The sequence below is a fragment of the Prunus persica genome, chromosome G1 (assembly GCF_000346465.2).
Source record: "Prunus persica cultivar Lovell chromosome G1, Prunus_persica_NCBIv2, whole genome shotgun sequence".
NCBI lineage: Eukaryota > Viridiplantae > Streptophyta > Magnoliopsida > Rosales > Rosaceae > Prunus > Prunus persica.
Window position 1 is genome coordinate 10478457 of NC_034009.1, and position 13906 is coordinate 10492362.

General features: G+C 38.2%; 2 protein-coding genes across 5 annotated transcripts; both read right to left on the bottom strand.

The window, feature by feature from the left end:
* LOC18791053 (protein GAMETE EXPRESSED 2) lies at positions 249–7267 on the bottom strand. 4 transcript variants are annotated; one of them, XM_020568698.1, is made up of 18 exons: positions 7172–7267; positions 6688–6789; positions 6277–6597; positions 5754–6053; positions 5058–5387; positions 4757–4963; positions 4583–4668; positions 4326–4467; positions 3689–3997; positions 3380–3504; positions 2732–2949; positions 2429–2656; positions 2053–2282; positions 1549–1787; positions 1083–1239; positions 812–975; positions 636–727; positions 249–545 (listed from the first exon to the last, which is right to left on the bottom strand). In XM_020568698.1, exons 2-18 carry the CDS (start codon positions 6761–6763, stop codon positions 401–403), a joined length of 3369 nt encoding a protein of 1122 aa, XP_020424287.1. In that variant the 5' UTR covers positions 6764–6789; positions 7172–7267; the 3' UTR covers positions 249–400. The 4 variants fall into 4 exon arrangements, with proteins under 4 accessions (XP_020424287.1, XP_020424285.1, XP_020424282.1 ...); XM_020568696.1 differs by having other exon boundaries at positions 5058–5384; positions 5754–6098; XM_020568693.1 differs by having other exon boundaries at positions 5754–6098.
* On the bottom strand, positions 7051–10687 carry LOC18788401 (lipoamide acyltransferase component of branched-chain alpha-keto acid dehydrogenase complex, mitochondrial). Its single transcript, XM_007222082.2, has 8 exons — positions 10188–10687; positions 9876–10028; positions 9627–9752; positions 8888–9261; positions 8495–8742; positions 8278–8366; positions 7768–7995; positions 7051–7448 (listed from the first exon to the last, which is right to left on the bottom strand). Exons 1-8 carry the CDS (start codon positions 10383–10385, stop codon positions 7335–7337), a joined length of 1530 nt encoding a protein of 509 aa, XP_007222144.2. The 5' UTR covers positions 10386–10687; the 3' UTR covers positions 7051–7334.

Consider the following 13906-nt stretch of genomic DNA (forward strand, 5'->3'; position numbering starts at 1 on the left):
AACAACTTCTCCGATTGTATCGTAAGAGAACATTTCGGAGTTATTATTCTAAATAAGAAAGAACGGTGAATCTGTTACATTTAACGATTAAAAGAGTGGTTGTATTGTATGGCAGAATTTACACAACCTACAATCATTGTTTTGACTACTCTAATGTACGGATGTATGGAGAGGGGGATTGAACTTCGTGCAAGAGGTGGAGCACACTGTCTTAGCCAACTGACATAACCCACATCTCTATAACCACATTGGAGCCACAATTTACTTTCATAAAATTAAGCATAGAGCCAAAAACAGAGGAGATCAACAAAAAGAGAAAGAAAAGTACATCCATTTGTTTCCAGAAAAAGAAAACCAGGTCTTACATTGAGTAATTTGGACAATACACAACGTCAAAAGCTTAAACTGTTTCACTCTGTTCCTTTTCAATAGCAAGGGGCATAAAGCTAGGCGCAGGAGTGTGCTGACTGCGTCCACTAATAGAACGGAACCTCTGATATGCTGCCTTGGAAGATTCCTCATCTCCAGATTGACGGCAGGACGACCTGAATATATCCAAAGAAATTACACGTCAGAAAATATCCTTCACAATCCTTTGCTATTGCCTCTAAATCTGAGTCCCGAAAAGTTTTTACCGTTGGCGAAAGTTGGGACGTTGGCTGCCAAGCAAAGGGCTTGAACAACTCCCAGTGAGGTGAGTTGCATGCTCTGATACGTTTGTCTTTGGCTGCACATAAATCAGCACAGCATTGCACATCAAGAGGTGAGCATTTCAGGCAAATGTTTTAGAAGGAACTATCGGCACACTTACAGTCCCTTTGCGCAAACTATGTGTGCTTTCTGGTTCAGGACCCCTGGTAGCTTTGTTTCTTCTTTCATTTACAAGGCGAGTTGCACATTTGCAGGTGAAAAATAGTAGTGCTGATCCGAGTGAAAACACTATAATGGCTTCAAGCACAATAGCAGATCCCAAGCCTGTATTGCAAACAAAATAAACAGATGGACTGTTTCAATAAAGAAGCACTTTAGACAATCTCTGAGATCATCACTCAGGAAATCAATGTACGTTGATTGCCGCTTACCGTGAGCCACAAGTGAACTCATTGGCCTTCGTCTTATTAGATTAACAGAAGCATCAGCCTGCAAAGGCACTGATATCTTTTCAGCACAATTAAAATAGCATCCATAGTTTCCCATGTCATTCAATGTCACTGTCAAGATGGCATCCTGTTCTCCTCCCTGTACAAAAAAAGTGCAACGAATCAAGACGATGACCGGTTTAAATTCCGAACTTGCAATGCTAGCTTGGTTGAAAAAGCACAGTACACTCTAAGATTTTTATAGATATTATATTTCTGGTGTTCCTAATCAAGGAAGGGGGTATTGGTAGGGCCTGAGATGCTGTAATTTATTGCAGCAAGAAGATTTCTGTATATGCTTCATCTTCCATAGGTACTGCAAGATAAATCCTGGCCTTCCACAGAACCAGGGGTTCATCAATCCATTAACAAGGCTGCAATCAAGTCCAAAGTGAAGAACCTAACTTACATGATAAAAGAGCTGTTGCATTACACTGTTGCAGTCATTTACTGTTCCATGAAATCTAACTCCCTTAGCTTTGACCTTGAAATGTTTTGAGATGCTGACATATGTTTGAAGAGGTAGCCACTGGTAACTGTTCTTGAGCTTCAGTTCAGTTGTAGTGATGAGCGCAGCCGGTAGGCTTGTTACCAAAAATCCATCATTAACTTCCACAGAAAATGTGACTGCGAAGAGGGACTCATTACCTGGAAGATTATCCAGCCAATAAGTTACATCAATCCACTAACTCAGAGGTTGAAGACGTCTTTTAGCCTAGAACAAAATAGTGATACAGTCCAGGATTTCAGAATCCACTTATGATGACCAAAATTTGACTTACTCAACACTTGGACATAGTACTAATAAATATGTCTATATTGGCAGTACTATGCTCTTAGTTTTAACATAAGTCAATAATCCCATCTCCAGCATGACCCAATACATAAGACATATGATCTTATCTAACCATACCATGGAAGGCAAGAAGATCTGGATCTCCAATGCAGAACTCAAACTTGTCTTTTTCTCTGTCATATATCAGTGACTCATCTTCATTATTTTTCAAAATAATATATGCAGGGGCATGAATAAATGGAGGATCGTTAATAGGTTCCACCAAAACTGGAACATCCAATACATTAACTCCATTCCTGTTCCTTGTAGAGACTCGAACTGTATCATAGCCACAAAAGTTCTCATTTCTGAAGAAGAAAATTGAAGAAAGAAAAAAAGAAAGTTACTGATCCTGAAAACTGCAATAAAGAACAATTCAACATGAGACTTTGCAAATGGTAATTTTATCCACAATTTGTTACTCGGAGCTACAAGGGCCATAAGGACACCCTACCCGTAGTACTGAATTGACTGAAGGGCAAAATTGATTACTTCCACGTTGCCTTCTAAAATCAAACCCTTCACTTCTCCATCCTCTGTGTATACAGAAAGTCCCGTCCAAACTGGCTCCCAGAATTGCATTAGCATGGGAGCCAGAAAGACCGTCCCAGATTGTGCGCTGAGATTAACAGAGATGCTCTCCATCATGTCTGAGTATCTTATCTCAAACCCTGGGAAACCACTGCAATTTGCAAATAGCCAAACATATTATCATACAGAAATTTCTAGGAAGTGTTATATATTAATAGTTCCTTACCCAAATCTGGGACTAATCTCATCTTCAGTTGCTTGCAGTTCAGTTGGAAATGAAACAAATTGGGGTGGGATAGTGAGAACAGATATGTTTACAGCAGCAGTAGCAAGATTCCCGTTTATATCAGACATTGTGTACACAAATGAATCATTCCCATAATAGTCTTTTTGAGGTGTATACCGGAGGAGCCTTCCAAACTCGAGAAGGGAACCATGACCTGGCTGACAAACATAAGCCAGTCAAATTTCCAAGAAAAATCCTTTAAATGGTAGGTGCTGTTTGTGTGCAAATGCCTACTTGTGATCATTGATTAGTAGCAGCTCCATTGTAAAGAAGAGAGAGTACATAAATAGTTTCAAAACATGATGCAAATCTTCCAACCTTCTCTACATAGGAAACAGTGATTCAAAAACTTTGTGCATCTAGAAACTTGAAGTAGTCAGTTCTGAATTCAGAGAATTTTGTTTCCCTTTTAGTTGAAGTAACAGACGTATATGCATTCTTTTAGTTCAACAAAGAAGACACCGAGGGTAGGTCAATTGAGTTGCTCATTCTAATAGGCTCACCATCATAGTAATAATGGTAAAACGATCCTTTTGGAAGGGGTGGGGAAGGGAAACATTAGAAAAATACTTTTACTTTATAGTGTACCTTTGAGAATTCAACAACACTTGCATTTTTCCCAGCAAAGTAGTCATTTGCTAAAACATCAAAAGCAATTGACTCGTCCTCCCATACAGATATTGTATCAATGTAGGCTCTGGGAAAATACTCACCTGCAGAGGGCAAAGAACATCAATCGAAGTTAGAAATCAACTATAATATTAAAGATGAAAGTAAAATTATTGGTTGGTATCAATAACAAAGGACAATAAACATCAATTATATATCATTTAGCATGCTTGAACCCCCAAAAAAAAGAAAATTTACTATTCTTGTATAACTTCTCGTTATTCTTACTGCTGTAGACATTGACCCCAAAGGGACAGGGAGAGACTTGTTTGCCTTCAAATGAAGCACACATCTCATAACTTCCAACATCCTCAGCCAGATAGTGAACCGTGTATGAGCCATTACTATTATCCACAAACATGGAACTTGAAAACCCAGAACTGTTAACTGAAACAATGTTTAGTTTCAGCCTGGATTGTTGAGACAAGACAGGGTTAAAAAATGAATCCACGAGCTGCACTACTACGTCATTATTAATCATTTTTGGCACCTTGGGAGAAAATTTGACAACTTGTGAGAGTGATGTATTAACCTCTCCTGCGGAAAAAAAAAAGTTAGGAATTCATTCATCACAAATGAAATAAGAGGCTGAAACAATATGATAGCTCATGCAATTACCAAGTACGACAAACCAATATGGATGATGAATAAAAACTGTGACGAATTATCAAGATCATGTATAATTTAATTCAACTGAAACTAGACATTGTAAAGGGTAAAATAAAAATCATTTTCTAAAGGTAAAACTTCCAGCTCAAGTTATGCACTATTTGCATTAGGTTCCTTCATTTTCAGTTTTTCTCAGGCAATTCCTTGACATGATGGTCATGAAAAATAAAAGAAAATGTCAGGTGTGAAATTATACCTCCTCTTACTTCCATTGTACATGGTTGACCACCATTCAGTAGAATATTTCCACAAAGTACATAGATTCTATAAATCCCACTCTTGTCTGGTGTATAAACCACATTGAAAGCAGTTGCCAGAGTGCCGAAGCTCCCAACAGACTGAATTCAGAAAGAAAGTCAATTAGAATACAAAACTCTTAAAGCAATAATGCATATATCTATGTATTTATATGTTTATTGTGTTTCAGTTCATGCATCCACAGGTACTTCTTACAGAATTTGCTGAGTCCATAGATGGTGAAGGAGTGATTTCTATCTGGCTGGTTGCACCATATCTTATCCCACGAGCAGGTCCAGTCCCTAACTTAGAGAGACAAACTTTTGTAAAATTATAACAAAAATGTTTATCAAAGGAAACACTTCAATAGTTGGTAGCTTGCATATATACCATTGATGATCTGCATAGGAAATATGCTCGACTGCACTCGGTAGGAGTCAATTTCCCTTACAATTTGTACTTCAAGCCTTTCTATTTCAGCAGGAGAAGGATACTGATAAGCATCATTCAAGTAAACTGAAAACTCTGCTCGTTCTCCAGCAGTAGAACTATTTAAACCAGATCCATTAACAACACTGTTTGTCCCATTGCAATAACCTATTTAAATGAAACATGAGAGAGGCATGTGAATAGAAGTGGAAAACACCAATAGGTTATTAATAACAAGATTCAACAGCTAAACGGCACGCACCAACAAAGACATTATAAGCATATGGCATATTAGAGATACTTTTGTCATGCTTCATATCAGATATAGTGAGCAAGAAGTTTCCCGGTTCCAGATTACTAAAGGAAAACAATTGAATTCCAGCCACCACTTCTTCGAAGTGCAAATCTGCAAGAGGTATAGACAAATTTGTCTTTATCTCAACAACTTCAGCATCAAATGCATACAGGCCCGGAACAAGGTTCCCATATCGATCTTGCTGATGTATAAGGACTTCCATCTTGGAATATAATTGCCATGCATTTGGTTCAAAATCCCACTTGGCCACAGAATTGGAAACTTCTAGTGGTCCTGCTATATAGGAAATGAAAGTTTATCACAAACAAAATATGGTACTTAATAAGCTACTTACAACAAATATAGATAAGAAAATAGCCTTTAAAGCATCAGAATCAACAAACGGGTAGGAAGTAACAACTAAGTACTTGTTTCCCATTATCTTAAATCTTATGAAATTTACATTTCCAACATTGGAAAGTCTAGAAGAATGCATCTGTGAAGTGTGAAGTAATAACACAATCAGCCAATCTATGCTGCACGCGAATGGGCATAATCATTGCTATTATAAACATGAATAGAATGTGGAATGCTTGAATCACAAATTAGAGATAACTTCACTTTAGCAAAAGTTAACGTATAACTATTGCTATGATACACCACCTGGGTTCACCTTAAATGGTAGTGGAGAGCCATTCAAGGTCTCATTACCACCTCCCACATACAAAAAGAGGTCTCCAGCTTTCACCACAAGGAATTCGACAATGATACAACCAATTTCATTCCAACCCAAATGGGTGATTTCTGGCAGGCTTGCTATGGACTCGTTTGCGTAGAATGCAGACACTGTAAAATTATGTAACTTTGGATCTTCACTGGATTCAGAGATATTAATATTATTGCCAAATGCGTCCTTGGGAAGTATCAGCACTCTAGCTATAGTCCCTGCTTCAAATTCATGACCTGAACCCATCCAAGAAACAACACAGCCAGATGGGTACATTTTCCCTTCAATAAAAAAAGTAGACAAAACAGATTGCGTTAAACAGTTGGAGAGATAGACATGCAGAGATGTAGCAAACAATAGCTACACCAACTCCAGTGAAATGAAAAACAAAAAAAGAGCTCAGTTGCTGTGGGAATCAATAGCTCAATTCTTGTAGTGAAATTAAAGAAACTAAAGCACCTGGGTGAACTTGGAAATGCAGAGAAGAATCAAACACTTTGTAGCGATCCTCATTGATCATAACGTTGAACAATCCGGCAGTTATCGTAGTGAAGAAAAGTTTCCAACTAGTAGGGTCTCCTTCAAAATCTGACAAAACCCCAGATACAAAAGAGCTATTCCCAGGCTTCCCATTTACTGTGAGAGTAGGCTTGAACGCATTCTTGTCAAGCTTGTCAAAGTTGTTCAGTGCTCTGATCCTTATGGTTGCAGTGTCGCCGGCTTGGAAAGTGTCTTTGTCATCCATCCAACTGAAAGTGAACTCAGGCATCGCTGCTTCGTCTGAAACAAACACAGACAAAGAAGACGTCTAAAGACATGGTGCATTGTGAACCAATTTCTGAAGAAAGAAAGGAGAAGGTCTGTGAATACCTGAAGTTGAAAGTTCGGTGCCAAAGGAGAGAGCCAAGAGCGAAACCAGTATGTGCAAGTGCATTTTGATTGCCATTGAGAGAAAACCAAAAGGTTTGGGATCTGCAAAGGAACGAACAGATTCAGGTTTGTGAAGGAAGACTTGGTTTTAAACAGGAGGTTGATGTCCGTTAGATTTCATTGAGCGGTTGGTGACGGTTGAAAACGGTTTAACTAGTGGCGCGGCTTTTCCTCTTACTTTTTGTCTACGAGTTTTCTTTTTCTCTTTCTTTTCGACCCCTCTATTTTAACCCTTGTATTCTCAACCAAAAAATGTGTACTTTTTACCAGCAGTAGAAATCGTTCTCCATTTTTTGTAATTGAAGTAAAACATCATTTATTTTTTAAATTACTTCATCAAATTTATTAATAGAAAAAAGTAGGTCTACATGTGTATCATTTGAGATTATCAGTTCCAAGCTTGAACCGCTGTAAAAAGGCCTACTTTTCGATTTTTGCCTAACTTCTCTTGAGCCGGGAATCTTGCTTGTAAACAGCTTGAAAATTATCCATGCATAGTAGTAACATGTTGGGTGCAACTCCAGCTGCTAAGTAACGAATATTTAGCAAGTTGAGAAGTGCATATTTCAAGCAACATGACCAGCCATCTATCTCATATGCAACATGACCAGCTCTGGATTCTGTATAAATTGTTTCCACTCGTTGCAAAACCTCGCAACAGTTGCTCCATCCAGCACTCTATGATCAGCCCCTATATTGACCTGAGCAAAAAAATAAAAAATAAAAAGTCATATTTAGTCAGGCCAACTCTTTCATCGCATATAGTAGGCATCACCAGTTCAGATCAGCATTCTGATCATTCAGCCAAATGATTCATTTGAACCATCCGATGCGCACGTGCATATGGGGCTTACAAGGGTGAGGGTCTAGGCCTCTCTTTTCTCAAGGGTGATTCTTGCTTCTTCAGCAAACTGGCAGCCAAGTAAGGGCACTGGCATGCAGTGCTCAGAACAAGGTAATTTGTAGATTTAACTTTTCAAATAATGAAAAGGAAAAATAATAGAAAAACTTAACTCTCACCGTCATAATTGACACAGGATATACATTTCCGTCATCTGCAAATTGTGGAACCTTCTGAATCCGCCCAAGTGCAATTATGGCAACCTCAGGCAAGTTGAGCAGAGGCGAACCGTATTTCCCACCAATTGCTCCAATATTACTTAAAGTTATTGTTCCTCCAGATATATCTTCAGGCCTAAGCTTGTTTTCCAATGCCAGTTGTTGTAACCGTGAAAGTTCCTTTGTTATCTACATACATATATAATTAATAAAGCGTGCTCACAAGGTATGCAAATGAAAATTGATTCCTATGTAAATATAAGTATATGTCATTCTATATGACCAAGCATAGAGTATCATTAGTTTTGCATATATAGAGATAAACTGCACGCATCAATTATCATAAAATCCTGAAATTCAAGCTACAACCACAAAATTGTTCTCCAAATCCTGGATCTCCAACAAATAAACCAAGCAGTGCACGTTTTCTGATACACAGTGTAAGTTCAGTTGAGGGTCACATAGACTAACCTCCAAAATAGAAAGAGACTGGACATTCTTTATGATTGGCACAACTAGACCATATGGAGTAGCCATGGCAATTCCGATATTGTGGGAACCTATAACAATATCCATTAGCTAAGTCTAAAACCCACTTCAAGAAGATAAAGACTAAGCTCAAGTTAAAACATTGCCGCAGCCAACAGATGATAATTGCTATAGAGTAAGCAGAAGTTAATGTACAAACCTTTGAGGATGACCTCAAGTGACTCTTCATTGAAGCAACTATTCATTAACGGATATTTGCCCATGGCCATTGAAAGTGTCTTTATCAATAATGGAAGGAACGTGTGCTTGACATTTGAATCAGAGTTATTACTTTGGAAAGACTGTTTCAGCTCTACAAGTGCATCACATTTTATCTCCTCAACATAATGAAAATGTGGAACTTTTGCTGCCATACTCATCGATTTAACCATTCTTCGTTGGAATCCCCTGAAAGTACAGAGTATAAGTAACTTGATGCATACTTCACTTCCTTTAGAATTCAATATTATGCCACATAAGTTTCAGCCATGAATCATACAAATGAATGAAAGGAGGAGGTGTTCCAAGTTCGTAATTGTATACTATACTTTACCTCAGGGTAACTGTCTTATCATCATAATTACATCCGGATTCAGCTGATGGATGTGAGTAACTCTTTTCGTCTCCCAAAACTTTATCAGAACTAGCACTCAAAGAGGCAGATGGGTCTTGAATGATTCCTTTCTGGGCAGCATATTTAAGGACATCTCCTTTCAATACTCTCCCATCTTTACCAGTTCCATCAACTTCATTTATATCTATATCATATTGCTTTGCAAGATTCCGAACAGGAGGTGTAGATAAAACTCCACCTATGTTCTGAGTGTTCAGCTCAGAATCTAGAGACTTGGTGTTTTCAAAATTCTCCGAAATCTGCTTTGGAACCTGAGATTCCTCGACGGCCATCTTTAAAAGAATTTCTCCAACCTAAGATTTCATTTAAACTCTAAAGTATAAATCAGAGTGTCAAATTAGGATTAAAAGCTAAATGAGCTAATCCAAATAGAGAAATGTTGTCATCAAGATTCTAAAAGAACAAGTTCAAATATACAGCATAGGAGAAACAAAGAAAGGCCATAACCAGTGGCAGAGCTATTAACCACTGCCCACACATCCCAGTATCCCACCCCCGTAACCTAGTTTAAATTGATAAGTTTACGACCATTCCTAAACACTTACGATGTTAGGATGTGATCCAGCAATTATTTTCTACTCTAACACTCTCTCACACATATGAACCTCTCTCCACTATTCCTCAAAACTTAGGATGTAAGATATATACAAATTCTCACCTTAACGATGTCACCGGGAACGTAGAGAAGCTGATTAACCTTTCCTTGATACCGGCTTGTTATTTCAATGGTTGCTTTGTCACTTTGAACTTCACAAAGTGGCTGAAATTCTTCAACTTGATCCCCCTGCCAAAATCACAAAATAACCCTTTATGGCTAAATACTTCTCCTCAAAACAACGTAGTTCATATCAAATGCCTCTCCAATTGTATGGCAAATGAAGAGGGTCAGTTTTTTTTCAATGCAGACCTCTTGCACAAACCATTTGAGGAGCTCACACTCAGCAATGCCTTCACCAGTTTGAGCCAATGGTACATCAACTATGCCATTACCAGCTGCTGTAACATCAGCCATTGGTTGACTTGAAAACCAGCTGCTCTTCACATTATACGCAACGCTACACTACAAAATTGCAAAAATAAATAAATCTAACAAATTTACTATAAAATATTCGAAAAGAATCCATTTTTGTATGCAAATTTCAACAATTTTCACAATTTTGATTATCGACCAATCATTTTACTCAAAACCAAAGAATTAAAGCTACTGAGAGAGACTTACATTGGATATCGGATCAGCTAAGCGAAATGGAGTGGAAGCGACGGTGGAGAATGCAACAAGCTCGGAAGTCAACGCTCGAAACGGAGGGCTGCGGCCCGAGTGCACCGTCGCCGGCGACGGAGCTGAAGAGGTGTACGGACACAGCCACCGGCGACCGGAGACCAAAGCCCGCTTGTGCCAGGCCCGCCGAGCGATCATCTTCGTTTTTGGTTTCCGTACGAGAGCTCAAAAATGATTGGATTAGTCGATTAAATTGAATTTAGAGTAGAGTATTATTGTTGGGGAGTAAGCTCTGAGCTCTGTATCAGTGTATATAGATGACGACGATGACGTTAGGTCCAGCTGTACAGTTTGTCGATTTGGCTCTGAGAGTTTAATTTTATCGTATGCCGCATCAGCATGACAGCATCAGATAAGTTTTGCCATACGTTGGTGTCTTTTCAGCTCTGCTCTGCAAAGTGCAGGATCTACATGACTCAACAGCTGACGCGTAAGCAGCCACTTCTGATTTTCAATTCGTTCCCGAATGGGTTTCTTTTTTCCTTTTTTTCTTTTGGTTGGGTAAACCAAACTGAGCGAAGACGAAGACCAGGCAGAGGCCCAACAACACAAACAATAGGAAAGGGCAACGAAACAACAAAAGCCCACCAGTCTGACCCTTTAACTAACACCAAGAAACAAGCCCAAATCTGACTCGTTATGAGCCACGCTCCTCCCACAATAAGTAGTTCTGTGCTAATCACGGAAACGAGAGTGTGTACATTGCAGTGGTGTATCTATAAATTTTTCTTTGTAACAAGATGAGTTACCCTTGGCTTCCTACCTTACACTACAATGCACCAACCTCTCTGCCGCATTTTATCAAACATTTCGCAATTTCATGTGTAGCAACATGGCCAGGTGAGAGCAATTGCATTCACTGGCCGTGCTGTGGATCCGTTAGTGTACATCCAGTTATACCTAAGAATTTTTCGAGCCGAAAAAAGCTTTGATAGTAGTTGGACCATAAAAGGCTTTTGGGTTGGGTTGCAGACCAAAATCGAGTTCAATCAAGTAGCTCAGCCCATGGGCTGCCCACACCAACCAAAGTTGAAATCAGATTAGACCAATGACCCATCAATGCTTGTCGGCAATGCCACGTTGTGTTGATAATTACATGTTAGTGAGTTGTTATTTCTGATCACCTCTCCATGCACAAAAGGGTTCCGCACGTAGATAATGTTTTTCCATATATGCTAATAAGCTACTGCACAAATACCAAACTTCCATGATCTTTTTAGTCATATGTCTTCCCTTGTGCAAAATGTGCTTTTATTTGCCTTTTTCATGCACCAAATTAAGCTCACATGTATTTTGGAGCAAGATACATTGCTCTATTAATTCATCTTAACAAGGGGGATGGATGATGAAAACTTTAGATTTATGTGAAGTGATGTGAAGTGCAGTGAAGTGAAGTGAGTGCACAACTCATCCTTCATCACATCATAATTTTCTGACTTTATATCAAATTGAACTATGAAAACCATGCCCATCCATAACCCATCTTTCTAAATATTGCATTTCATGTTTAGGGCATACCATTTAAGCATCTCTCTACTCTACCTCATGCATTTTTCTATTTCAGCGATCGATCATCAAATTCAAATCCCCTTGACGCATTATATATGCATGATGTGCTCGGTAGAGGTGATGAGTTTACTTTTGTTAACATATTGCTTCTCAAGTAAAAAAACCGTTTTAATGGAAATGCTTTTAATCTTGTAAGTCACAGACTCGCAGGAGATGTGTGCTTGCCAAAACCATCGCATGTCCTTAAAGCAAAGCTTGTCTACGTTTTTTGTTATATTGGGCACTTGAAAATACTAGAAATGTATATCGCGATGAAGTCAGTTCGTTTCGTTTATTTACATCACGATTTGAAGGGAAAGAATCACCAATTTTGGGGCCGTGCGACTAATAACAAGGCATGACATTCCATGAAAGTTAAGAATACATGCATAGTTGAAAGAAAATGTAATCAAGAAAAAACCCTATTAACAGCATGACCTAGATTTTCATGTGAATGATTTATAATAAATTGACTCTCCTCGTTACATCTTACAAGCAATCCCATCTTTTATATACAGAACCGAACCATACAAGTATCAGTCAGTAAGATGTGTGATTAGCAATATGATTTACAAATAGTTACGTTGGTTTTTATTACTCTATTTTGCTCGAAAGAGGTTGTGGTCAAAAGTCTATGGCACTCTAATCTTCATGATCTTTTGACCCAAGCGATCCACCCCTATAGTATATTTGGCACTTAAAAGACCAAGTAATGTGGACAATCTAGCAGATTAGAGATTTTGTCCACTAGGATTTCCAGAGCTACTGCCATCACAGTTAGTGGTTTAATAGACATGAGAGTTTGTTGACTAATAGAACAAAGAGGAATTAGTGCTACACTTAAAGTAAGAAATGTCGAACTCGTGGGCCCTCCAAGGATTTTTTTTTCCCTAAGATCCCCAATCTCGCTTAATTTGAGCTTAATTTTCTATTGACCAATGTTTGGCATATGGAATTTTTTTTCTAAACTACTATAATTTATGGTGAGGGGGACTCGAATTCGGGTGTAAGAGAGCCAACATACAACCTGGTCAAGTGGTCTAACCCAAATTTACATGTTTGGCATGGAATTAAGTTCGAATCTCTTTAACTTGCAGTTATATCATTAGTTTTTCAAGAACTATGGTCTTTAATTTGTCAGCCATATATAATGATCCTATCGGCTATATATATATATATATATATATAAATGCGGGGGCAGGGAAAGTGGGATTCAAATGTCAACTATGGTGCTACAAGTAATGTAGAATAATTGCATATATTTGCTTAAGCTTTTAGAAATGAGATCTTCTTTTGATTCGTTCAATTTTGAAGGGACTAATTGGAGGTTAGAACATAGTTGATGATTTGATAGAAAATACCTACAACATGCAATCTGTCACTCATGGCGGGGCAAGTGAGAATAGTGTTTGTTGTTTGAGTTCTGCCCAACAAAGCCTGCGAGCTTGGGACCAAAGAAAGAGTGTTTTTCCAACAAAGCTCGCAAAAACTATGAGAAAGAGAGTTGGATATTCCATCCTTTCCCCCTAACAAGTAACAACCACCCATGAGATTTGTTGAATATTGAAGGTAAAGAATCCCATCCTAGAACATTTATATGTGTGGACATGAAAGAAAAAGGTGATTGAAAAGCAATCTGTCGACAAAGCAGAATATTATTGAAGGTGGGTGTAATAATTATGAATGGAAAAAGGATCGCTTTGGTCATTCGGTGTAACTAGACGCACATGCAGGGTTCCATGCAAGCGTCACTTGGATAATTAATTTCATAGAGGTAGTGATGATCCTTAATTTCAATTAATTTGACAATAAGACAAGTGTTTGGAGAGAGAGAGAGAGAGAGAGAGAGAGAGAGAGAGAGAGAGAGAGAGAGAGAGAGAGAGAAAGAGTTTCATAGAGGTAGTGATGATTCTTAATATCAATTAATTTGACAATAAGACAAGTGTTTTGAGAGAGAGAGAATAGAAAAGTTATAGTCGTGTCGTGAATATATTGTTATAAGCTTTAATAATTAAAATCTATATGTATCACATTTATTCATCACATTATCGTAAGTAAGTTTTATTACTATAAGAAAGGAGTTAATATGAACAGTCTCCGGCTAATGTCTA